At 41.4% G+C, this 27,720-nt stretch overlaps 1 protein-coding gene across 2 annotated transcripts in view; it reads left to right on the forward strand.

The window, feature by feature from the left end:
• The window catches only part of zcchc17 (zinc finger, CCHC domain containing 17), a 39,343-nt gene extending 12,959 nt beyond the window's left edge, over positions 1-26,384 (forward strand). For both annotated transcript variants that reach the window (XM_084312848.1, XM_084312847.1), the window contains exons 3-7: positions 1,988-2,088; positions 5,828-5,919; positions 6,122-6,222; positions 10,736-10,905; positions 24,816-26,384. In XM_084312848.1, coding sequence (XP_084168974.1) covers positions 1,988-2,088; positions 5,828-5,919; positions 6,122-6,222; positions 10,736-10,905; positions 24,816-24,995 — 644 coding nt within the window. In that variant the 3' untranslated portion in view covers positions 24,996-26,384. The remainder of the gene's footprint in view (positions 1-1,987; positions 2,089-5,827; positions 5,920-6,121; positions 6,223-10,735; positions 10,906-24,815) is intronic.
• Positions 26,385-27,720: the final 1,336 nt, after the last annotated feature.

The raw sequence follows: 27,720 nt of genomic DNA on the forward strand, positions 1-27,720 counted from the left end.
AACATCCAAGGGCCCACATGTGGACGATTCTTTGCTGACCTCTAGTGGCTCGGGTGTGCATTTCTTTTAATACAATATATAGATAGAATTAAAGCCCTATGTTGCCTGTCGATTGCCCTTTCAGGTGACAAAATCCGTTCAGCGGTTCTCGAGTTACATGCCGATATGTGAGGCGTGCCCAAAGTACGCAAAAGTACACATTACCACCCCCGACTCCCGGGGCTCTAGCTCCGTCAATCATTTGGCGATCTCGAAAATCTTTGAACAGGGTTGTAGCCAATGAGTGTGGCTTTCCAATTATACCCCATGATATGATAATTGGGGATCTAATACGGTCTCTTAGGGCTGGGCGATATAACGATAACGATAAATATCGCAATATATTTTAATAATCGATATCGAATATCGAAATGTAAAAAAAAAATCGTTTTTATTTTTATTTATTTTTTACCTGCAACAGGGCAGTTTTAAAACCAGAGACAGTGGACAGACTTGTCTTTCTTGCCTGCAACTTAAAGTAATGGCTTTGCTTGTCCAAATGACAATACTGACCAAATTCAGATTTCTTTTTCTCTTGTCCATTTATTTTGTTTGCTTTCTAATTTAAAATACATTTTGAAACCGTCTGTACACAGTAGGCTATGTGTGCTAGCAGAACTAGACTCCAGTCACGAGTCACAGTGCACATGTGCGGTGGTTTGTCCACCAAAAAAGCGCCAAAAGATCGCAAATAAACTAGCAGAGCCAGAACTGTTCAACTCCTCTGGAGCCACAGCCAGCAGAGAAGCCGGTTTACTTTATCTTTTAAACCAGCTGCAGCCTGAGAACTGGAGTGTGAGGGGATGTAACACTAAAGATGGCGGCAATGACAAAGAATTGCTGCAAAATAAACATACATCTGTTGTTAAATTTGTTTTTTTTTATCTAAAAAAAAAAAAATGTATACTTATAACAATTCGATAATTATCGATATCGAGAAATAAAATAAAATTATCATATCGTTATCGCGATATGATTTTTTTCCATATCGCCCAGCCCTACGGTCTCTATTGATCGATTCATGATAAAGAAAAGCAGGGTCCCCCTATAGGGGGACCTTAAGGCTTAACACATTGTATAGCCTATTGCTGTTGCACTTTACTGCTACATTTGCACTCTGGTTGGATGTCAAACCTTTTTTCGTTGTACTGTAGCCTACTTGTGCTGTATGATGACAATACAGTACATTTGAATCTAATCTAATCAATGGTGCTTATAGTTTATAGCCACAGTGGATGCATATTTGGCTCTTCGCAATAAAAAATGTTTGGTCCTCCAAAGAGATCCATAGATTGATATTGTATTTGGTCAGTTTGGGGGAGTGATCTTGAGTCGACTTGCTTCTAACAAGGCACCCCCAGATGGTTAACCCTTTGTAGTGTGGTAGTGAAAGGGTTAACCCTTTGTAGTGTGGGTTAACAAACACCATGACAATGTCGGACCTTATGAGGTCATTCCAACCATTTTAGGTCTTGGCTCTCCATGTGAAATATTTTTTAAATGTTGGCCTCCCTAGGTCTCAAGTCTTTTATGATTCAGTAAAAGTAATTGATATTTAGTTTGTTTGTTTGATCAATTGAATTGTACTAGCTTTTACTTTATATTTTTATATTTGTAAAGCACTTTGTAACTGTTGCATTGAAAAGTGCTTTATATATAAACGTTATTTATATAGCAAAAAAAAACGTACTTAGGGCTAGATCCACAAAGAATGGATTGCACGGAGCAAGTTGCACCCTTACTTACAATTCATTATGAATTGAAAATGGGGGACCCTGATGTAAACAAGACAAAAGTCTTTCTCTGGTCTGCATCCCCTTAACAATTGTGTGTATTGAGCCGTACTGTATTGTACCCATTCTGCAATCTGTTAATACAATTTTCATTCAATCAATCACCGTGCAGGGTGGTACATGCTCTCTCATGTCTCTCTCTCTCTCTGATTCAGGCTTGGTACATGTGAGTGAGATGTCTGCCTCTCGGGTGGAGAATGCTGCCGAAGTCGTAGATATGGGCGAACAGGTGTGGATCAAAGTCATCGGACGAGAGGTGAACACACACAAACGCACGCGCACATGCACGCGCACACGCACACACACACACACAAATATACAATCTCCCTGCAGGTTAAGTCATTCTAGGTAATAATGGAGCTGTAAAGGGCAAAATAATATTAAATAATAATAATACATTTAATTATATATAGCACACTCAATGAGATCCCAAGGTGCTTCACAGCAAAAGGAAAAATAAAAAGGTAATAAAAACATAAAACATAGGAGCAGTAAAAAAGGCTGGGTTTTAAGGCTGGCCTTGAAGGCAGCAAGGGAGTCTGAGGCCTTGACGGATCCTAGCAGCTGATCAGACCATGCCCCTCGCGACCCATTTCCACAGACCATGCCCCTCGCGACCCATTTCCACAGACCATGCCCCCCATGACCCATTTCCACAGACCATGCCCCTCACGACCCATTTCCACAGACCATGCCCCCCATGACCCATTTCCACAGACCATGCCCCTCGCGACCCATTTCCACAGACCATGCCCCCCATGACCCATTTCCACAGACCATGCCCCTCGCGACCCATTTCCACAGACCATGCCCCTCGCGACCCATTTCCACAGACCATGCCCCTCGCGACCCATTTCCACAGACCATGCCCCTCATGACCCATTTCCACAGACCATGCCCCTCATGACTCATTTCCACAGGCATTTTGTTCAATTCTAGGCCAATTTGCCTCTGTTTTGTCCATTGGGATGGGAGAAAATATAGAAAAATGGGAGAAAAAGTGGATAAAAAAAATATATATATATTAACACTTGATTGATATTAATTTTTTTCCACTTTTTTCTTCTTCTCCCATCCCAATTTTAGTCATGCCAATTCCCCCCTCCCCTTCCTGGTCGTTGCTCGCATGTGCCCCCCACTGGTCGGTCTAGGGAGGGTTGATAGAGATACTATCACATGTCCCCTCCGATACATGCGGAGTCAGCCAGCCACTTCTTTTCACCTGCCAGCGCGGACTCTCATTGGTGAGGTGTAACGTGTGGGAGGCTCTCACTACCCTCACCATCTCCCTTCCTCGCTGTGCAGGCGCCCTGACCGACCTGTAGGAGTCGCTACAACGACCAGATTACCACCCACCGGCTTCCCTCCCGCTGACTCTGCCAATTGAGCCAGTATGACGGCCGGCCAAGCCGGAGGCAACGCAGACAGCCGGATTCGAACCCGGTGTGTCTTGCGTTGGTGACGAGCGCAATGTCCACTGTACTTGAAAGTCCTTGAATTTCATTTAGCAATGTCCGCGGGAACCCTGGGACCAGTAGGGACTGACCCCCCCCCCCCCCCCCCCCCCTCTGCAGCGCTACACAGCACCAGTAGGGACTGACCCCCCCCCCCCCCCCCCCCCTGCAGCGCTACACAGCACCAGTAGGGACTGACCCCCCCCCCCCCCCCTGCAGCGCTACACAGCACCAGTAGGGACTGACCCCCCCCCCCCCCCCCCCTGCAGCGCTACACAGCACCAGTAGGGACTGACCCCCCCCCCCCCCCTCTGCAGCGCTACACAGCACCAGTAGGGACTGACCCCCCCCCCTCTGCAGCGCTACACAGCACCAGTAGGGACTGACCCCCCCCCCCCCCCCCCTCTGCAGCGCTACACAGCACCAGTAGGGACTGACCACCCCCCCCTACACAGCACCAGTAGGGACTGTACCCCCCCCCCCCCCCCCCCCCCCCCTGCAGCGCTACACAGCACCAGTAGGGACTGACCCCCCCCCCCCCCCCTCTGCAGCGCTACACAGCACCAGTAGGGACTGACCACCCCCCCCTACACAGCACCAGTAGGGACTGACCCCCCCCCCCCCTCTGTAGCGCTACACAGCACCAGTAGGGACTGACCCCCCCCCCCCCCCCCCCCCGTCTGTAGCGCTACACAGCACCAGTAGGGACTGACCCCCCCCCCCCCCCCCCCCTCTGTAGCGCTACACAGCACCAGCAGGGCCGTAGCCAGGGTTTAGAAATTAGGGAGGTCCATTTATCTTTTTGGCCCAGACCGGCACACCATAATCGGTCGGACACCACCCACCAGTACACCATCCTTACGGTCCCCTTAAATATGCGTACCTACTGTACTATTCCCCCCCCCAACCCATTACAAAGCTGGGTAGTAAGTGCCGTGGACCAGTGTACTCACTCGCTCTTGGCTGAATCTTGTTTTGGGTGGTGATGTAAAAACACCTGCATCATAGCAGGCTCAGGATAGGCAAAGTAGTCTATAGCCTGTTCATCCCTGTCTCTCTCCTCCACAACCTGGCTTGACTAGACATAAGGAGAGAGATGATTACAATTAACTGGTACATTCAGGTCCAGAATTGTTGGAATCCCCTGACAAAGATGTGCAAAAAGCTGTACAATTTAAACAATACCATACTGGTAATGAGAAAATAGTTGTTTATTCAATGGATGCATGGAGCAGTTCCATCTTATTTCATTTGATACTAACTACTCAGTTCATACAGATTTCAAGTATTCAAATATCAATGATGAATATTGCAAAAGGTTTACACAGTTAATAGATCACCTTCTTGTTTTATATTCATCTTATATGGCAATTAAATCAATGGTGTGTTTGTTTTGGGAGTTTGACCTATGTGCCTACCACGTGAAGGTGCATGATCAATGGACAGCACAAAAACAATTTGTGTAGGTGGAGACTAAAGCTACCAACCTACCACAGATAGTAATAAGTTATTAAGAGTAAGTAATCCATACCATATATATCCTAATAGTTACCTTATTACCATACTTGGCTGAAAACAAACTTTGCTGCCTGTTGTGAATGTGTTTTTCCCTGTAGGCTAATACATAAGTAGGCATACATTTTTGCAGTTGAGGAAAAATTTGCAGTTGAGTAGGCTATAATGTGCTGTGTTTTTATGTCTTCCATCGAGGACCACCTTGGAAATAAGTGTTAATGCTTGTTAATGAATGCTTTTAGGTGATATCCTCAGGAATACAAATTCGTCAAGATGATTTGTTTTTATGATGTGTTTTTAATTTCCAAATAAATCTAATCAAATAAAAAAGCAGTTTTTGCAGTTGAGCTACTGGTGTTGTATATTATACAGCCTTTTCATGCATCTTTATCAAGGGAACCCTTATCCTAATGATTTAAAAAATAATATTATGATGATACGATATGGACCTAGTAGTTGGGTCATCTGTGGCACTTCGTTTCTCAATGGATTTTTTAAAAAGGCGGGGGAAATTTGTGAGAGACCAAAATCCAAAATGGCTGCCGTGGAAATAAACTTTTTAATGGTTTGACCTACAATGATGCACAATACATGGTACCAGCCCCCTCTCAGTCATGTACCAGCCCCTCTCAGTCATGTACCAGCCAGCCCCCCCTCAGTCATGTACCAGCCCCCCTCTCAGTCATATACCTGCACGACTGGCGGGGGGGGTGCTTAGTAAGAGATGTGATTGGGCCAGCCCAGTGTCAGTCAGTACCAATGGGCCGATGTCTCAGCCTAGTAGTGGGCCGGTCGTTGACCAAAAAAAAAAAAAAAAAAAAAAATTATAAAAAAAAAAATTATATAATTTTTTTTTTTTTTTTTTTAATAGTTACAAATAGTTACCGAGGTCCGGACCTCGGTGACCTCATAGCTGGCTACGGCCATGAGCACCAGTAGGGACTGACCACCCACCCCCCCCCTCTGCAGCGCTACACAGCACCAGAGTGTCATCACGACTGTAGTTCTGTCCTCTTTGTCTTCTAGATGCGAGATGATAAAGTGAAGCTCTCCTTCTCAATGAAAGCGGTCAATCAGGGAACAGGGCGGGACTTGGACCCAAACAATCTCCGGGCAGAGTGAGTACTTGCACAGTTTTACTACTAGGCTGTGATCATAGTCGGAGCCCTTTTCCATTTTTGATCCAATAAAAATAATTTATTGGAAAGGTAAATATCAGAAATCATGCTTATGCGTCGACAGTTTGTGTTCGATATTCACAATATCGTGTGTGTGTGTGTGTGTGTGTGTGTGTGTGTGTGTGTGTGTGTGTGTGTGCAGCGCTGATGCAAGGCGGCGCGGACAGTTCAGAGACCACTCGGGGAACAGAATCACCCTGGAAGCTGTGCTCAACACCACCTGCCCCAAGTGTGGATGCAAAGGTACACCACATGAACAGTACACAACATGAACAGTACACAACATGCACAGTACACAACATGAACAGTACACAACATGAACTACACCACATGAACAGTACACAACATGAACAGTACACAACATGAACAGTACACAACATGAACAGTACACAACATGCACAGTACACAACATGAACAGTACACAACATGAACTACACCACATGAACAGTACACAACATGAACAGTACACAACATGAACTACACCACATGCACAGTACACAACATGAACAGTACACAACATACACAACATGCACAGTACACAACATGCACAATACACAACATGAACAGTACACAACATGAACAGTACACAACATGCACAGTACACAACATGCACAGTACACAACATGCACAGTACACAACATGCACAGTACACAACATGCACAGTACACAACATGAACAGTACACAACATGCACAGTACACAACATGCACAGTACACAACATGCACAGTACACAGTACACAACATGCACAGTACACAACATGCACAGTACACAACATGCACAGTACACAACATGCACAGTACACAACATGCACAGTACACAACATGCACAATACACAACATGAACAGTACACAACATGCACAATACACAACATGAACAGTACACAACATGCACAGTACACAACATGCACAGTACACAATCTTATCTTTATTACGGATCCCCATTAGTCATCACCGCAGCAACAACTAGTCTTCCTGGGGTCCACACACAACAAAAACAGTACATACATACATAACATTATAGTAGCATACATTTAAAAATATTTAAGCATTACATCACGCGCAGGAGTGGTTTGTGAACAATAAACCATGCCTAGGGGTGGTCGTTAGGCCCGAGGCGCAGCCGAGGGTAGTTAGACCCCCCTAGGCATGGTTTATTGTTCACAAATCACGACTGCAAGTGGTGTAATGCTTTTATACAACTGCCACATTCATCCAACCTTATTGCTATACAATAAACACACATTAATCGAAGATTTATTGAAAAAACCATCCGCCAGAAAAAGTAGTTCCCACAACTACAAAAAAGACAAGTTGCCTCCATGTGGAAGCAGCTCGGAAGTGCATCCAACCAACTAACACAACCAACTGTGTGTTATTGGAAGCATCTTGAAGTGCATCCAACCAACTAACACATCCAACTGTGTGTTATTGGAACTAACACATCCAACTGCCTTTCAACTAAGGCATCCAACCAACTAACACATCCAACTGCCTTTCAACTAAGACATCGAACCAACTAACACATCCAACTGCCTTTCAACTAAGACATCCAACCAACTAACACATCCAACTTTTCTTTAGTTTTTAATTATGAGGTTAGTGGTTATTGGAATGATTGATTGATTGATTGAAAATTGTATTACCAGATGCAGAATGGGTACAATACAGTACGGCTCAATACACACAATTGTTAAGGGGATGCAGACCTACTTTCTATAGAACTTCATTCTTAGATGCTTCTATAGAAAGTAGGTAAAACAAATAAAAAAATGTCTTTGCCCTATAAGAAAAAAAAAGTTTTCTTCGCCCTATTTTTTTATTTATTTTTTTTAGCCTAAACTTAACCAGTTGGAAACCAGGCGTACAGTAATAAAATTAGCAATCAACCAATCAATCAATTCAATAGACCATGCTCACTTAAAACAGCGCTGCTTCTCTCTCAGTCTGACTCCCCCGCTGTTGCAGACAGGAGTATGTGTGTGTGTGTGTGTGTGTGTGTTTGTGGGTACGCCAGCGTCGGACAGTGTGAGAGTGAAAGCTGCAGTCAGTGGGAAGGAAGTAGACATTTAAAATAAAATTGCAAATAATCAATCAATCAATCCGCGATTTTTCTTTTGTTCTAAAATAATAATAATAATAATACATCTATTTTATATAGCGCTTTTCCAGGTGCTCAAAGACGCTTTACATGGGCAGGAGAGACAAACTATGGCAAAACAAAAAAACAAAAAAACAGAACAAAAATAATACATGACAAAAATAAAATAACACCGACAGAATTAGAGGTCAAAAGCAAGATTGAAAAGGTGCGTTTTGAGGGCTGATTTAAAAGATGTCAGGGTGTTTGCATCACGGATATGGCTGGGGAGGGCATTCCAGAGGGAGGGGGCAGCAGCAGCGAAGGCCCTGTCGCCCCAGGTCCGGAGCCTGGTCGTGGGAGGTGTTAGGAGGTTGGCATCTGCAGACCTAAGGCGACGGGTGGGCGTGTGACGGTGGAGGAGGTCGGACAGGTAGGGAGGGGCAAGGTTGTTGAGGGCTTTGAATGTGATGAGTAGTATTTTAAAATGTATCCTGTATTTGATTGGAAGCCAGTGGAGGTCGTGGAGGACAGGGGTGATGTGATCAGAGCGACGGGTGGAGGTGAGCATGCGGGCAGCAGAGTTTTGGACATATTGGAGTTTATTGAGGATAGTGTTTGGTGAGCCGTAGAGGATGCTGTTGCAGTAATCTAGTCGTGATGATATGAATGCATGAACCAGTGTTTCAGCAGCGGAGAGTGATAGGGAGGGGCGGAGACGAGCAATGTTCCGGAGGTGGTAGAAGGCCGATTTGGTTATGTGGTTCACATGGCGGAGGAAAGAAAGGGTGGGGTCCAGGATGATGCCAAGGTTACGGACGTGAGTGGAGGGGGTGACAATGGTACCATCAATATTTAGGGTGAAATCCTGGGTGTGGCTGGTGAGGGATTTTGGACCGATAATGATGATTTCTGATTTATTGCAGTTTAGTTTAAGAAAGTTATTTTGCATCCATGTTTTGATGTCTGTGAGGCAGGTGCTGAGGGTGGAGAGAGTGGCTGGAGTGATAGTCTTGGTGGAGAGGTAGAGCTGAGTGTCGTCTGCATAACAGTGAAAACGCAGGCCATGTTGGCGGAGAATCAGACCAAGTGGAAGGATGTAGAGGATGAAGAGCAGGGGACCAAGTACTGAGCCTTGGGGGACACCATGAGTGATGGGGGCAGTGGGGGATTTGCAGTTGTTGATAGAGATGAATTGGTGCCTGTGTGAGAGGTATGATTGGAGCAAGGTGACTCATGACCCATCAATTACATCATCCAACATTGTTTAAAGGACTACGACATTCGCCTTGACAGAATCGCTTTATATTTAGTCGCTATGACGCTATCAACATATCCATTTTAAAGATTATTGTCCGCCATCTTGTGATCCGGCGGAGTGATGTGATGTGATTCGGTTGTGGGCGGGTCCTGGGCCAGCAGCGTGGAATTGTGAAGAATAAACACGTGTAAAATGACTGTTTCAGCCAATCAGAATCGAGAAATTTGCATGCCGTTGTATAAATTCCAATATTCCTACATATAAAAATAATTCCAAATAGCATTACAGTACACAGAGTATCAGATCACAGAAAATACAATAAAAGGGATTAAACTATCAGACAGTCATATCTTTACAGTGTAAACTACAGTATGTGTTTTTCTTTAATGTAAACTAATTTCTTTTTCTCTCAATGCTCTTTTCAAATTATTTTTAAAACTTATCTTACTGGTTATCTGAGTAAGATGTACTGGCAGTTTATTCCAATATGACATGGCTCTATATAACACAGTTTTCTTTGCTGCATTGGTTTTTGGTAGTAGCAGTGTGAACGTTTCCCTACAGGCATGCCTAGTATTATACTTATGTATACTTATATTATTACAACATGCACAATACACAACATGCAGTACACAACATGCAATACACAACATGCAGTACACAACATGCAGTACACAACATGAACGGTACACAACATGAACAGTACACAACATGCAATACACCAGCGGTTCTCAACAGGGGTGCCGCGGCACCCTAGGGTGCCTCAGAGAAAAAAAGCGTTTTTTTTATTACAGAAAATTATCACTAAAGTGCTATCTGTTGCAGCTGCACTGTTTTCCATGAAAATACCATATTTGGATAAGTTTGACCATTTCTCAAAATCTGAAAATCATTATTTAATAAAACACAGAAAAGGATCACCAAGTTACTCTGGATAAAAAAAAAAAACTTTACAGACAACATTGAGACAAAGCTTCCTGACACATCTCCATCCAAACTCTTGGAAGAACTCATTGAAATATCATCTGATACCACCTGGAGAGCTCGTTTCAGAGTGTGGTGCTGAGTACCAAGTATCTCATGATGCAGCAGTTAAGGTGTTGATACCATTCAGCACCACATATCTGTGTGAAGCTGGCTTCATCTTTTCATGTGTATCGACTTGGAACTGTTTTCTATTGTTTATTCTTATTGTGCTTATAATATTATGTATGACTCTACTGTTAACTGTCTTGTTTTGTAAGCTCATTGTCACTGTTAATGAGGGTAACCTTACCTCAGTGTTTCACAAGTTGAAATCAAGGTTTGAAATTAAATTAATCATCCCTCAGCAAATGTACACAAACAACCTTTTTTCTTGTCCTTCTCACCTTTCCTTCTCCTCTTTCCTTGTTCTCCCTTTCTCACCTCCCCTCCAGGTCACTTTGCTAAAGACTGTTTTGCCACTCCTGGGCTGCAGTACGCCCTGCTGCCTGACGAGGACGACAACCAGCCACAGCAGCCACAGCAGCCACAGCAGCCGTCGATGCTGCAGCCCAGCTACATGACAGCGCAGCCAGATTCACACAAGAAGAAGAAGAAGAAGAAGGTGACTATGAATGTCTCAGACAGGCTCACGGTCCTCCTGAAAGACCTGCTGTCTTTTATGGCACCTCAGATGTTTACTTCTTTACCGGTCGTCTGTTGAGTTGATTTGTTGACTCTAAAGTTCAGTACTACTCAACAGAATACTGATTCAAGTCAAATGTTAAATGTTAAAGCCAACAGCGTAATAGTTAGTAGTATATTAAATGTTAAAGCCAACAGAGTAATAGTTAGTAGTATATTAAATGTTAAAGCCAACAGAGTAATAGTTAGTAGTATATTAAATGTGAACAGAGTAATAGTTAGTAGTATATTAAATGTTAGTCAACAGATGTTGAAGCCAACAGAGTAATAGTTACCGGTATTAGTATATTAAATGTTAAAGCCAATAGAGTAATAGTTAGTAGTATATTAAATGTTAAAGCCAATAGAGTAATAGTTAGTAGTATATTAAATGTTAACAGAGTAATAGTTAGTAGTATATTAAATGTTAGTCAACAGATGTTGAAGCCAATAGAGTAATAGTTACCGGTATTAGTATATTAAATGTTAAAGCCAATAGAGTAATAGTTAGTAGTATATTAAATGTTAAAGCCAATAGAGTAATAGTTAGTAGTATATTAAATGTTAACAGAGTAATAGTTAGTAGTATATTAAATGTTAGTCAACAGATGTTGAAGCCAATAGAGTAATAGTTACCGGTATTAGTATATTAAATGTTAAAGCCAATAGAGTAATAGTTAGTAGTATATTAAATGTTAAAGCCAATAGAGTAATAGTTAGTAGTATATTAAATGTTAACAGAGTAATAGTTAGTAGTATATTAAATGTTAGTCAACAGATGTTGAAGCCAATAGAGTAATAGTTACCGGTATTAGTATATTAAATGTTAAAGCCAATAGAGTAATAGTTAGTAGTATATTAAATGTTAAAGCCAATATAGTAATAGTTAGTAGTATATTAAATGTTAACAGAGTAATAGTTAGTAGTATATTAAATGTTAGTCAACAGATGTTGAAGCCAATAGAGTAATAGTTACCGGTATTAGTATATTAAATGTTAAAGCCAATAGAGTAATAGTTAGTAGTATATTAAATGTTAGTCAACAGAGTAATAGGTAGTATATTAAATGTTAAAGCCAATAGAGTAATAGTTAGTAGTATATGTAAGGGATAATGTATAGCTACGAGGTCATTGTCGCAAAATAATTGACCGAGACTGCGTTCTGGAACACAGAGGCGCCGCGCCGAGGTGTTTTAATGTCAGTGAAGGTCAATTATTTTGCGACAATGACCGAGTATAGCTATACATTATCCCGCTTATTACAGGGCTAACTTACTAACAATATACGTAATTCATTTTACACCATCGACAAGATGAGATCAAATGCAGACGCGGTTGTTCTGTTGCTGAACAACTATGACTCTGGCGTCGGCAGGTGTGTCCTTTAGGGATGCACCGAAAATGCGGCCACCGAAAATTATCGGCCGAAAATGGTTAAAAAGGCTCTTTCGGCCGAAAGGGTTTTAGCACCGGAAATATATCACAGAATGTCAAAGAACAGGGTTACGTAACGTTCATAACCTAAAGTGTTGTTGTGATGACGTAATCAAAACGCACAACGTGTAACGTGAGCAGCTTGGCAGCTCTTCCTGCGTTCTGCAGCCTGTGATAACTAACTCCTCTTGGGAGTCGCGCTGTTTCTATAAACTCCGCGAGCAACGCATCCAATAAATGCGTCTTTAACATGCTTTATATCCTTGCCATTACTACCGTACTTTTCGCACTATAAGCCGCACCTGACTATAAGCCGCAGCAGCTAAATTGAATGATGTGTACATATATAAGCCGCACTGGACTATAAGCCGCAGGTGTTTTAATGTTTAATTACCATATGTAATTACCATTGGGACACAATACTGTCGGACAAATAACAAGAATGAACTCATTTACAAGTTGTATTAAGTTTAGCAAATAAGGGAACAGATAAATAACATTTCAATGCAGTCAAAAAAGCAATATTTAGATTTTAACATTTTCAGGTTTGGTCACGTCGAGTCACATATAAGCCGCACCGTTATATAAGCCGCAGGGTCGAAAAATGGGGGAAAAAGCCGCGGCTTATAGTCCGAAAAGTACGGTATATGCCCGTCGCGGTTAAAACCTTTTGAACTAACGTTAGCGTTGTACAATCTTTCAGCAGTCAGTCTGGAATTAATGTATGCATTCAAAAGTGCTGAATAAATGTTTTATGGGCCCATAATAGTTATTATTAATATTATTTAAGTCCTTTCGGCATTCGGTTTTCGGCCAACTGTTTCCTATTTTCGGTATCGGTTTCGGTCAAGCATTTCCCATTTGGTGCATCCCTACGCTTGATTGCACCTGATGCAATGCAGCTGTGCATGGTATAACGCTGCGAGAGTCCGGCTGCGGCGCGTTGCCCCTAGCAGCGGTGAATTATCGAGAAATAATTGACCGCTGCTAGGGGCAACCGTGCGCTATTGACCAATCACAATCAAGCATTTTGGCGAATGTTAAAACGCCATGTAATAATAAATGTTATCAAAGTAATAGTTAGTAATATATTAAATGTCAAAGCCAACAAAGTAATAGTTATTAGTATATTAAATGTTAAAGCCAACAGAGTAATAGTTAGTAGTATATTAAATGTTAACAGTAATAGTTAGTATTAAATGTTAAAGTCAACAGGGCGGCTAGGTGGTGTAGTGGGCAAGGCACTCGCCACCAGTGTGGAGACGCTAGGATTCGCGTGTTCGAATCCAGCTCTCCACATTGTTTTCAGTTTAGCTGGTCGTCCGCAGTAATACACATTGGCCGTATTACGGGGAGGGAAAACTGAAGGGTGGGGATCGAACGTTGTGAACAAGCGACTCCTACAAGTCGGTTGGTGCGCCTGCACAGTAGAATCAGGAAGTGTCGGGGGCAGCGTGAGCCTCCCACGCGTTACTCCTCGACACTGAGAGATCGAGCTGCGCAGGTGAAAAGATGCGACTGCTGTTACCTCAAGTACCGGAGGGGACTTGTGCTATGTATGACTTAGTCCACATTGCAGCCGGCTTGTGGGAGGCAAGAAACAGCGTTCGTGACAGGGGAGGGTTGAATTGGATGATACGAAATTGGGATGGGAGAAAAATATAGAAAAATGGGAGAAAAAGTGGACCAAAAAAAAATGTTAAAGTCAACAGAGTAATCAGGGCTCTACGCTAATCTTTTTCCCAAGGAGCACATGTGCTCCTAAATGAGAAAATTTAGGAGCACACAAAGAAATTTAGGAGCACACAAAAATATTTAGGAGCACAGTGAAAATATTTCAAGTAACAGTTTATTTTTTTTTCAAAAATAAATGTATATTTGTACTGTGCATGCATGTGGGAACGGGACACACATCTGTGCAATAGCACATACCACCAAAGTAACTGGCCCACTGTGTGTGTGTATCTGCGTGTGCAAACGGGAATGGGACACAGACATTTGAACTATTAAGTGATTAATGCCTACTGTGGCAAAGTTGTAGCCAACAACTAGAGACCTAATAAGAAAGGCAGTGACATTGAACAAAAAGGAGACACTGGCATTACCACCAGGGCCATCAGTAGAGGGGACTGTAAGGTGCCTTTTCGGTATACTACCTAGAGCTGCCGCGATTACCGCATTACCGCGGTATCGCTGTTACATCACGGCCACCGCAGAGTAGGCTGAATACCGCGTCACCGCTGTTTTTTATAATAATAATAATAATTTACCCTCCTCTCGTTGGGCTTGCGGCTCTGCAGATATACCCTACTCGTCTATCGAGGTTCCAAGCGACCCTATTGGGTACCAGAAAAGTCACGTGAAACATTGCAGACCACTGATTGGTCAGAAGAGAGACGAGTCACACGTTTTTACTTCCTGAATGTCAGCACATCACAACACGGCTAATAACGTTAGCTTTAACTCTCCGCCGGAGTGGACTACCATCGCTCATCAGGAGTACTAAACGAGACATAATGATTTTACTGTCTGCAACGAATGTTATAATAAAAGCCCTTCGTTCTATACACTTGTCTGATTGAAAACTTTATTAACAGACCGCAGAATGGGACAACTCAGCACGCTCTGAGCAAAGAAAGGAACTGAGATATGAATAGAGTATTGCTTGCTATGGTCCGGTAAATACGCTGATGTTATTGAACGCATAACTATATAATGTCAATGCCACAAAACGAATGCCTTTATTATAAAGTAGTAACTTTATAGTAATAATAATAAGAAAGGGTCGGGGGGGTGCCCGCGACACCGAGTGAACTGCGCATCCGTGTTTCACTTTCAATAACTAATGCGTGCTTGCCGAATCCCAAACAATATTCATGCTGCAAAGTCATCCTCTAAAGATAGACATTTAGACTAGAGGCAGGCTATATGCTATAAAGAGTAGACTACTACTAAAAAAAAAAATGCATTCAAACTTTTTTTAAAAATTTTTGTGTGCGTGCGGTAAAAACCGCGGCGGTAGGAAATATTTTGCAAATTTGTGCAATAAGGAAATAATCAATACCGCGGCAGCTCTAATACTACCTTTGCTAAAACTGTGTTCTCTGTTAAAGGTGGTAACTACTGGAATAGCCTACCAGTTGTGATTAGAGAGTGCCCCACATACTCCATGTTCAAGACCAATCTTAAACTGCATCTTAAGGCAAACCAGAACTGTGATCATTTTTAATCTAATTTAGTTTATGTAACTTGTTTCTTGTTTTTATCGTTGATTGTCACCATGCTTTTACCCTAAGCAGGCTATTTATTTATTGAAAGAGTTTTGCCGTCTCCTGGTGTAACTTAGCTCTTGCTACAACCCTGCATGTTTACATTTTGTATTTTGTACTTGATGTTCATTAACATGTGCTGTCCCTATCAAATCAAACTACTGCTACAAAAGTAACAGTCACTTAACTTTAGCTTTTGCCCCTTTTATGCATACAATGCCTATGTTTTGGCTGTGTTGCTCTTCTAGAAAAATAATCCTTTCAGGGTTGCCTATTGAAATACTGTAAACCTCCAGTACAGAAACATTGTTTATGAGTTTGCATGTCAGGTAGACCATTGATTGACGGTCGATTCTGCCAATTACGTAACACTGCTTGCACTCCGGCCGTCCGGCGCTGCAGCTAGACCCTATTGCCCACCTCTGCTGTTGTGTGCGACACAACAACATACGCTACTGCATCAACGTTATGATTAACAAAGCAAGGCATTCGTTTAGTTGCATTAACACTTTGGGTGCCATGGGTTAAATTCATGATATACCATAGATTGCCAGCTCTATTTGACTATGGAGAAGTACCCCTTCTTTGCATGGCTATAACTTTTTAAATTCTATTGCTACATTGCCATTATTAGGGCCCATTCAAAGTCCTATATGTATTGTTCATTGTGTAGCAACGTTAAACTTTTTCATTCACATATTCATAGTAAAGTATGGTCTAATGTATAAGTATGTTTTCATCTCTTTCTGCATCTTTCTCCAGAACGTGATCTATAGCGGCATGCATTAAAGCGTTCCGTCTCCAGACGGATTTCCGTCAATTTGATTGGGGAGATCCGTCCATTTGATTCGCAGTATGACGGAATTGGCTACCTGGTATAATATGATTTGTAGATGCATACAGATTGAAACAAAATTGAGCCAATCAGAGGCGCCAAATATGAAAAGGGGCTTTTTTTTCTTTTCTATCGCGCCAAGTAGTCATCACTCAGCGACTCGAGAGACAGGATTACGCTGCTCACTCCGCGGTTGCAGCTGCAGGCTATTGGGCGAGTGACAATTGCGAGGTCTGAGAAGTTTGTCCGCCACATGGCAGGGTAACAAAATAGTCATGTAAAATAATTAAAAACTGCGGTGTGTTTTGGTTTTACGAGTCGCCTTTTTTGCAGCCTCACGCGTCAACTCGGCTTGTTTACCAACGTCATAGCCACCACGCTGCTTGCACTCGCTGCTATATACCGATTAGCTAACGTTAGCTTAATAGCGTCGGTTAAATGGAAGGAGTAAGCCGGCCACTAAAAAGAGAACCCACCGCGGGTTTCTCAGATGAAAAGGATCAGCGGGACCACCTAACAAAAAGTTTCGAGAGGAGAGGACGTTTGAAGAGACTGGCTAGGCAGCGCTACTGGGGGCTGTAGTGGTGAGTTAACTTGTTCCGTGTGCCGCAACGATGTCAAAAAGAAAAACGGAAACAACAAGTTTGTCATTGTCGTGTTACTTCACAGTACAATATGTGAGTCCCCTGCTGTGGTTTATTAGCTTAACTCCGTAGCAACATCACACAGGTGTATCTGTAGACAGTCTCCTCCCCACCGTATATATTCTCTCCCCACCGTATGTATCTTTTTTCTACCAGTCCACCACCCCCTCCTAATGTACAGTCTCCTCCCCATCATATGCATATAATCTCTTTTAGGATCTATGGGTAACAGTACTGTATATTTCTCTCCCACCCACCCCCTCCTAATGTACAGTCTCCTCCCCATATGTATATAATCTCTGTTAGGATCTATGGGTAACGGTACTGTATATTTTCTCCCACCCACCCACCCCCTCCTAATGTACAGTCTCCTCCCCATCATATGTATAATCTCTGTCAGGATCTATGGGTAACATTACTGTATATTTGCATAACGTATATGTCACAAATGTAACAGTACTATATACCTGTAGTATGTCCCTATGCCATAAATGTCATGATGTCAATGTCATGCATGTCATAAATGTCACTATGAATTGAAAATGGGGGACCCTGATGTAAACAAGACAAACGTCTTTCTCTGGTCTGCATCCCCTTAACAATTGTGTGTATTGAGCCATACTGTATTGTACCCATTCTGCAATCGGTTAAATATTGATTGATTGTTATAACAGATTGCAGAATGGGTACAATACAGTACAGCTCAATACACACAATTGTCAAGGGGTTGCAGACCAGAGAAAGACTTTCCTCTTATTTACATCAGGGTCCCCCATTTTCAATTCATCATAACATATATGACATACATGACATACAGATAGATAATACTGCTACATCTATACATTTATGACGTACCAGATTTACAAATACAGTATTGTTTGTGATACAATAAGAGTCTAAAAAAGAGAGCATATACATTTGACGAAGAAACTGTACATTGGAGGAGGTTGGGTGGAGGGGGGGGGGGACTGTACATTGGAGGTGGTTGGGGAGGGAAGGGTTGGGTAGGCGGGGTAACTGTACATTGGATTATCGACGAAACCGAAACAAGTAGGCTCCCTTAAAACGCCAACGCTATTAAAAAGAAATACAGTGGAGGTTAAAATAAGAATATGACTTGGCCTGAAAAAAATTTCAGTCAGGAGATTTTTTTTTGCTTTAATCCCTGAGTCTATAGCCCCAAATGCATTATATTGATGATGAAATACAGTTTGATGGCAATCGGGGCGATATAAAAAATTTCAATTGGACGTACTTCTAGAATGATCTACGTATGATCTGATGATGACCGGATGGGCGGGGGATCGTTTATAATTCCGTGGGCAGCGTTATATCATTCATCTAGTGTGGGTCATATGTTCATCATAACAGTTTATATGGAACACGTTCAAAAATAACGCTGAATCTTACCGGATCTTCCTCGCGCCGTTGGACGATCAGCGTGGTGTAGACCGTTTTCGATTATGGGATGTTTATCCTGATGAACCATTTCCAGCTTGTATAATACTATATACGTCCAAATCATGTTGTTTATCGAGTTATTGGCAATGGATCGCTATATATTGTGACGAGCCAGAGTGCCGGCAGCCAAACCGAGTGCCCGGAAGTAATATGGCCGACGAGCACAACCTCCACAGCACTTCCTGTTTGGCGATTGCGCCGATCGGCCACCAGATGGCGCTCCTGAACCGCCAGAGAGCTCAGTGGGTCCTCCTGGTGGATCTCAGGCCAGCGGAGGGGAAATATGAATCCGATCACAGATTTTTGAAATATTGATATTAAAGACGCTGTAAAGCGTCCTTCGGCAACTTGAGCATGGCCGGGAATGACGCTGTAAAGCGTTTCCCGGCAGTTAAAGTGTTAACGTTCTATTGCTATCGCTAAATCTAGGTGTTCTAAAATCTATTGCTATTGGTAAGACTATAATAAAGGTGCTCCCATAGTCGAGCGGACTGTACTCGGACTGGACTCCACGGAGTTCTGCTGCTCGGAAAACGCTCGCTCGTCTTTCAGGAAGTAAACAAACAAAATGAGAGCTTCCGATTGGTCATTTGCTTTATTTCCCATGAAACCAGTCACGTCACTCTAGGGCTGCACGATTTTGGGAAATAATCTAATTGCGATTATTCTGACAGATATTGCGATTTGCGATGCGATTATAACATATTTAAAAAAAAATTTACAAGAAGAATGTTGCTGCTTTCTGTAGTCGGGTCCCAACTGCAAAATTACTGTATTACCCTGTATTATACACTTTTACTATCATGTAGACTATTCTGCTTTGTGTTTACATGTGATGTATTGTATACATGCACATTTATTATGTTCTTGTGTGATGTATCGCACATTTTATTGCTGTGTGATGTATTGCAAATGTTATTGCTGTCATCTTGGCCAGGTCTACCTTGCAAAGGAGATCGTGTATCTCAATGGGACTTCCTGGTTAAATTATTATTATTATTATTATTTTTTTTTTAATTGCAGGCTTGGCGATTTGATAATTGCATCATTCCAAATCGCGATTTCGATTAAAAAACATCAGGAATTGGAATAATCTTTTTGGAGAACATCTGATCTAAGGTAATCTATGTTACCAGTTTTAGGATAATCAGAGCTGTATTCACTGAGATATCAGCATGTGCCGTGTGTGTGTGATGTTGAGGAAATGAGAGAATGTATTTTTTAGCCCGCTTCTATAGCGTGCATAAGTACACATATACTATCGATAATCTAGCGTTTTTTTAAAAACGATTCATAAATAGGCCGACAAATGACAACGTGTCTAGTGTATTCGAGAATATTCCAATAAATGCGGTTTATGGGGGAATCGTTCTATTTTCCGGAAATTTTCGAGAGAACGATAGCTTTTCTAAATGAACCGATTAAAAAAAACTATCCGTTTCGACAATGTTGACTGCAAACAAGTCATTGATAAGCGACGGGCAGATTAGACACATAGCCATAATTTAAAACATAGATTATGCCTTTTTAACGCTAACATTGAAGTGGATGATGGCATTCAAGGGGGTAAAAAGGAAAACAAGGCCGGCACTGATAGTGTTAAATGTTAAAGCCAATAGAGTAATAGTTAGTAATATATTAAATGTTATCAGAGTAATAGTTAGTAGTATATTAAATGTCAAAGCCAACAAAGTAATAGTTATTAGTATATTAAATGTTAAAGCCAACAGAGTAATAGTTAGTAGTATATTAAATGTTAAAGCCAATAGAGTAATAGTTAGTAGTATATTACATGTTAAAGCCAATGGGATGCTCGATATTGGCTTTTTTACAGATACCGATATTGTCCAACTCTTAATTTCCGATACTGATATCAACCGATACTGATATATGCAGGGTTTCCCCCCCCAAAAAACGGAATAATTTCAGGTAATTAACATTACATATCTCTTGTTGTGGAATTAACACAACATTATGCATACTTTTGACAATAAATAAAATCAGAATTTGTTCTTACTTGCTTGCCTGGGTAAATAAAGGTTATAGAAATATAAACATTTTTTTTTTTTTTTTTTTTGAAAACCGATACCGATATTTTCCGATATCACATTTTAATGCCAATATCGGACATCCCTACAATAGAGTAATAGTAGTATATTAAATGTTAGTCAACAGAGCAATAGTTAGTATATTAAATGTTAAAGCCAATAGAGTAATAGTTATTAGTATATTAAACGTTAAAGCCAATAGAGTAATAGTTAGTAGTATATTAAATGTTAGTCAACAGAGTAATAGGTAGTATATTAAATGTTAAAGCCAATAGAGTAATAGTTAGTAGTATATTAAATGTTAACAGAGTAATAGTTAGTAGTATATTAAATGTTAGTCAACAGAGTAATAGTTAGTATATTAAATGTTAAAGACAACAGACTAATAGTTAGTAGTATATTAAATGTTAACAGAGTAATAGTTAGTATTAAATGTTAAAGCCAACAGAGTAATAGTTAGTATATTAAATGTTAGTCAACAGAGTAATAGTATATTAAATGTTAAAGCCAATAGAGTAATAGTTAGTAGTATATTAAATGTTAGTCAACAGAGTAATAGTTAGTATATTAAATGTTAAAGACAACAGACTAATAGTTAGTAGTATATTAAATGTTAACAGAGTAATAGTTAGTATTAAATGTTAAAGCCAACAGAGTAATAGTTAGTATATTAAATGTTAGTCAACAGAGTAATAGTATATTAAATGTTAAAGCCAATAGAGTAATAGTTAGTAGTATATTAAATGTTATCAGAGTAATAGTTAGTAGTATATTAAATGTATAAAAGAAGTCAAGTAATTTAACCACGTCAGAACACGGACGTGGTGATTGCGCTGACGTCTGGGTCAGAACAGTAATGGCTTCTGGTGACTCAGGCTGCTCTGCCACACGCAGGAGTGATGTTTTATTGGTATTTATTAGTGCTGTCAGGTGATTAATTTTGTTTATTCTAATTAATTACAGGATTTGTAATTAATTAATCGAATTAATCGCATTTTAATCGCATAACCATTTTATGCCTGATATTCTATATTATATTCTATAATCATATTTCAAATTGCATGTGTCCGGATGGCAGAATTCAGTACTGTATCTACAAAACCTTCTGTTTAATCATCTTCCATCTATTAATTTGCTTAGATTTTTCAGGTCTGGTCAATTTGAGCATGGTGTTATTCACAGTCAAAGATAAAAATATTTGTATTGATATTCTCATTTGGTTCATTACAATTTACTCAAAATAAAATTTTCATTCAATCAATCACCGTGCAGATTGATTGATTGAATGAAAATGTTATTAACAGATTGCAGAATGGGTACAATACAGTACGGCTCAATACACACAATTGTTAAGGGGATGCAGCCCAGAGAAAGACTTTCGTCTTGTTTACATCAGGGTCCCCCATATTCAATTCATAAAGAATAGTAAGTAATGGTGCAACTTGCACAGTGCAATCCATTCTTTGTGGATCTAGCCCACAGTATTTCTGACACTGGGAATACATTCCCTAAGATCCATAGATGTCCCTAGAATCAGATACCAAGAACATGCAAATTGACCATATTAAAAAAATTTCTGTAATGTGTATTCTACATTCTTATGGAATGAATGAGATGGTGGCGTGGCGATCATAATAGAGGCATGGCGATTAAAATAGAGGCGTGACTATCAAAATAGGGGTGTGGTGATCAGAATAGAGGCATGGCGATTAAAATAGAGGCGTGGTGATTAAAATAGAGGTGTGGTGATCAAAATAGAGGTGTGGTGATTAAAATAGAGGCATGTTGATCAAAAAAGAGGTGTGGTGATCAAAATAGAGGCATGGTGATAAAAAAAGAGGTGTGGTGATCAAAATAGAGGCATGGTGATTAAAATAGAGGCGTGACGATCAAAATAGAGGCATGGTGATTAAAATAGAGGCGTGACGATCAAAATAGAGGCATGGTGATTAAAATAGAGGCGTGACGATCAAAATAGAGGCATGGTGATTAAAATAGAGGTGTGACGATCAAAATAGATGTGTGGCGATTAAAATAGAGGCGTGGTGATTAAAATAGAGGCGTGGTGATCGAGATGAAGTGCGATTGACGTCTTGCCATCCCGATGCATGTACAGCATTATGCTAGAGAAAGAACCTGGATAGAAACCAAACCGATTTCAGTTGTGGGGGAGATCTAGTTGTGGGGTAATCTTTTTGTGGCCGGGGCTTGGCTAGCACCAGGATGTCTATCACTTCCGTCTCCCCCCCCCCCCCTCTCGGTCGGGCCGTGAGGCATTTTGTTTATAATCTCTTTTTATTAGTATCATCGAATTACAATTACAACAAGTTGCAGCATGAGGGTCAACATTATAAAATGTGCTCACAATCTACAGCAAGTTGTCCATGATTGAACTATTCCCATTTTTTATACATCCCCCCCCCCCTTGCTATCCATTATAAAGTTAACGTGTTTAGTTTGTTTAAAGTGAAGCAAACACCCACCCACCCGACAAGAAACAATAGTAATAACAACAAATGTATACACATACACACATGCAATTTATTTTTGAAATCATAATGATAATAAAAAAAAATCTCATAATATAAGTAGTACTTTCTATTCTGATAGCATTTTTTCCAGATAATTATGAAATAAAAAGTAAAATTAACACCCTCAGCGGTAGTAAAACCACCACAATGCCATCTCCCCAGCCATGCAGTACCAGAAAGGTAGGTGGAGGAAGGGGGTCATGGGATCAGGGGGTTTAAGTCATATGGGTTTTGAAATGAAGTAGGAAGGGCCGTGAGGCATTTGTCACTCCTGCGTGTAGCGGAGCCTCCCTGATTCACCAGAAGCCATTACTCTTCTGACCCAGACGTCAGCTCAATCACCACGTCCGTCGCACCCTGTTGGTGATTCAGAGAGGACGTAGTTAACTGACTTGACGAGAAACGGTCATTGCATTTGTGTTCTGGGATTTGACACACAGGCTAAATTATTGGGTTTCGTTCTTTCTCATAGATCAGGCAGCTGTGATCAATTGCATCTCATCACAGTTCATTTCAGGTTTATGGTTAAGAGTGAAACAGGGTAGGGGCGGCTAGATGGTGTAGTGGGCAAGGCGCTCGCCACCAATGCAGGAGACGCTGGGTTCGAGCCCAGCTCTGCATTGCTATCAGCTTAGCTGGTCGTTCATACAAACACAATTGGCAGTGTTAGGGGTGGGAAAGCTGGTGGGTGGGTCCTGGTCGTTGTAAACAGCGACTCCTACAGTTCGGTTCGGGGCGCCTGCTCAGCGAGGATAGGATCTAAGGGGGGTAGTGTGATCCTTCCACACGTTACACCCTCTCAGTGAGAGTCCGCGCTGCCAGGTGAAAAGAAGCGGTTGATTGGCTACACGTGTGTCGGAGGAAGCACGTGATAGCCTCCACTCTCCCAGACCGACTGTGGGGGGTAGGTGCGCAACGACCAGGAAGGGGATTGGGAATTGGCATAACGACTAACATTGGGATGGGAGAAAAACTGAGGAAAAAGGATAAAAAAAAAAAAGAGTGAAACAGGTCCTTGAAGTGCTTAAAGTGCTTGATAATTCTTTAAAAAAAATTTAAGTCAGGGCCTGGACCTTTAAACAGCCCATTTTTAACAAGGTGCTTAAAAAGTCCTTGAAATTCAAATCAACCATTCTCATTGAATGTTTTGTTCATCCATGATCAAATTGTTCTGAATCAAGAAATAGTTTTTTTTGTTCTGTTTTAATAAAATCGGACGAGTCGCTGTCTCGCACGCTCCAACTGCTTTCCTCATTTCTTTTTCGTGTGTGATGCTCTAGCTGGCAAGCAGGCCAAGAAGACCCGTAAAAAAAATGCATTTAAAAGTTAATTGTATCCTTCGAGGGACATCCTTGAAAATGAAAAATAGTGTTTGCAAAAGTACTTAGAAGTCCTTGAATTTCATTTTGCAATGTCTGTGGGAACCCTGGCGAAAGATAAGATAAGATATTCCTCTATTGATCCCCTTGGGGAAATTCAGGCATCATAGCAGCGTGGGAGGGGAGGTACAGCTACATGATAGTAGAAGACATGGTACAGGTCATACAATTATAGTAGAGTAGAAAAGTAACAATTGACTTTACAACATTCATCATTCTTTCCATCTGTATACCCCCCCCCCCCTCCCAGGAGAAGAAAGTGAAGAAGAAGAGGAAGAGAGAGAGGAAGGAGTCGGGGAGCGACAGCAGCAGCAGTAGCAGCGAGGAGGTGCAGGGAGCCAGTAAAGCCAAGAGGGGGCGCCATGATCACAGCAAAGAGGAGCGCAAGAAGAAGAAACACAAGAAACACAAGTCACACAAACACAGCTGAGACACACGCGTGTGCGGACGCACACACACACACACACGCATACACTCACACACACACACACACAGGTACATGCGCACCACACATCAAACGTACATAAATACACTCTTACTACTGTACACAAATACACTAACTTCAAACACACATAAATACACACATCATAGGACACGCACACAATCAGCTACACATATTACAGCTATCGGAGACACACATAGGCCATAGAAAGGGGGAAGTGGTTTACGAGACGGACAGACGGGCTTCCTGCCGTTGGACCCGCCTCCTTCTACTGTAGGGCATAAAAATGTACTAACCTTTTTAAAGGCCCAATCAGTGATTCAAACAAATGGGCAGCCCTACCACTGGAAATAAGAAATGGAAAAAGGAGACATTTTGTAGTCGATTGATCTTTTGATACAAGGACTAACACACTAGACAACGGGTAGATACAGGTTTTTAATTGTATTTTGCTATATTCTGTAGCAGGTTTGTTTACGTTGGTGATGTATTGGTAATATATTCCGATTAACAAGGGGTTAAAAATACCATCTACATATCAATGTATGTGAATAATCACATTTAACTTTTAAGTGTTCACAATGAGATACCATTGATGAGCTACAAGACATCTATAAGAACTAATATCCAAGATTAATTTGAGAAATTAGTCAAGGAATATATCACTTATCTGTAGACTATACTGTAAATATAAAGTTTCTGCTTATAGTTGAGGTCTGTCTCCACTGGTAAGGTTTGTAAACACTGGCCAACATTATGGGAAATGCTTACCGTCTTCTCCAGGCTGTAAGCTAGCTTAGCACAAATGAATGGAAGCGGATACGGACCAGCTAGCTTTCTACTGAACACACAGTGAGGACATTTGTATCTTTTGTCAGTGCGGTAAGCTCATTTCCCATAATGTTGGCATGTTCCTTCCCTGCCAACATGCTTATATTCCATCTACAAATCCAAATCTTCCAACAATGTTTGTAAATATGCCTCATATTTATATGCTAAGAGAAAAAGATCACGGATTGGGCCTTTAACTGAGTGATCCTCCTCCTTGAAACACTTCTCGGCTCCACAGCTACTTCCCTCTTGTGTCTGGAAGTCGCCCTGTCGACCGTAACGTCCCAGTGATCTAGAAAAGTGAACGCATCTCCTGCTAAAGAGATCCACTTCCCGCGAGGCTGTCGGCACCGGAGCAGCAGAGAAGGACTGTGTGCTGCATGCAAGATGAGAAACCTTGTCAATGTGTTATTGTATTGATTTAGGAAATTTATTTGCGGTGGGTTCTGTCCGATATTGTGGCCGGTCACCCGCCCAGATCAAAGTTATTAACGGCATGGTTTCATGTTTTCAAGTAAAGGACCCAAATGAGGCTTTTTCTCCCTCCCTCCCTCTCAAGTTCAAGTTCTTTGTTTGTCAAATACACAACAATACAGGGGCGCTGCAGGTAATGACAGCATTGTGTTTTGAGCTCAGACTCAACAGTGCACAATTAAGAAACAACAATGAATACAAGCACGGTAATCGTGTATGCCTTCTACAACAGAACTGCGTTTCCGCGTTCGACTTTTGCGCTCTGATTGGCCAGGTCATGTGACATGTGCGCCAATCGTGGGACAGCAAGTTCTGCGTCTATTTCCGGGTCTAACAGCCTGCAAACTACCTGGCGTTCTATCGCCATGCTCTAAGACAAACTCTAACCTTAACCAACTTCGAAAGAGCGCCTAAGCTTAACCAGTGTAGAAACTTGCGGTCCCACGATTGGGCGTACATGTCACATGACCAGAAATGACCTGGCCAATCAGAGACGCGGAAACTCAGTTCTGTTGTAGAAGGCATTCAGGCGAACGGCAACAATAGGTAGTAGTAGTAGTAGTAACATCAAATAAAATATAAAAGGTAAAATAGTCAATTATTTACAGAAAGTCTTGCGTGTAGTGTAAGTGCATGATAAGGTGCAGGGTGTGTGTCCAATAAGTAGTAGTACGATAAATAAAATAAGATATAATAAAAGGTAAGATAAAATAGTCCATTTCTACAGAAATTGTCTTGTGTAAAATTGCATGTGCATTTTAAGGTGCATTGCAGGGTGTGTGTGTGCATCAACAGTCACGAAATACACTCCAAATACAACTCCAAAACTTTCCTGTAAACATGTTGTTGAAAAACAGGGCTTTTGAGGTGATGAAATCACTGCCCAGGCAGCAGTGGTTCGGCCAAAAATAAATACACATGTTTCCAGGAAAGTTTTGGAGTCTATTTCGTGACTTGGCAACTAGGCTACACTGGCACACCTACTTCCAGTGAATGACGCTAAGCTAGGCTAATGGAGTGTGGCTGTTCCCTAAGCCTAATGCATGCACAGGGTATGCATCTGCTTGTCTAACTCCAGGGTAGATGACAAATAAGCAGATTTCCCAAAAAGTTGGCGTGTTCCTTTAAGGTGCAGTGTGTGTGTATATGCATCTTAAGGTGCAGGGTGTGTGTATGTGCATCTTAAGCTGCAGGGTGTGTGTGTATATGTGCATCTTAAGGTGCAGGGTGTGTGTGTGTGTTCACATCCTCACAAACATGTTGCTATTGTCAGGTGGGGACCTACAGGAAGAAGGCCTGTGACCTATTTTGGGGTCCCCGGCCCGTAGTTTAAGAAACCAACATCTAGGGGGAAAACATGGTATTGAAAAACAATCAGGACACAGTCCCTGTTTATCCTGGGGGTCAG

This window comes from Notolepis coatsorum (assembly GCF_963971535.1).
Source record: "Notolepis coatsorum genome assembly, chromosome: 4".
NCBI classification, from domain to species: domain Eukaryota; kingdom Metazoa; phylum Chordata; class Actinopteri; order Aulopiformes; family Paralepididae; genus Notolepis; species Notolepis coatsorum.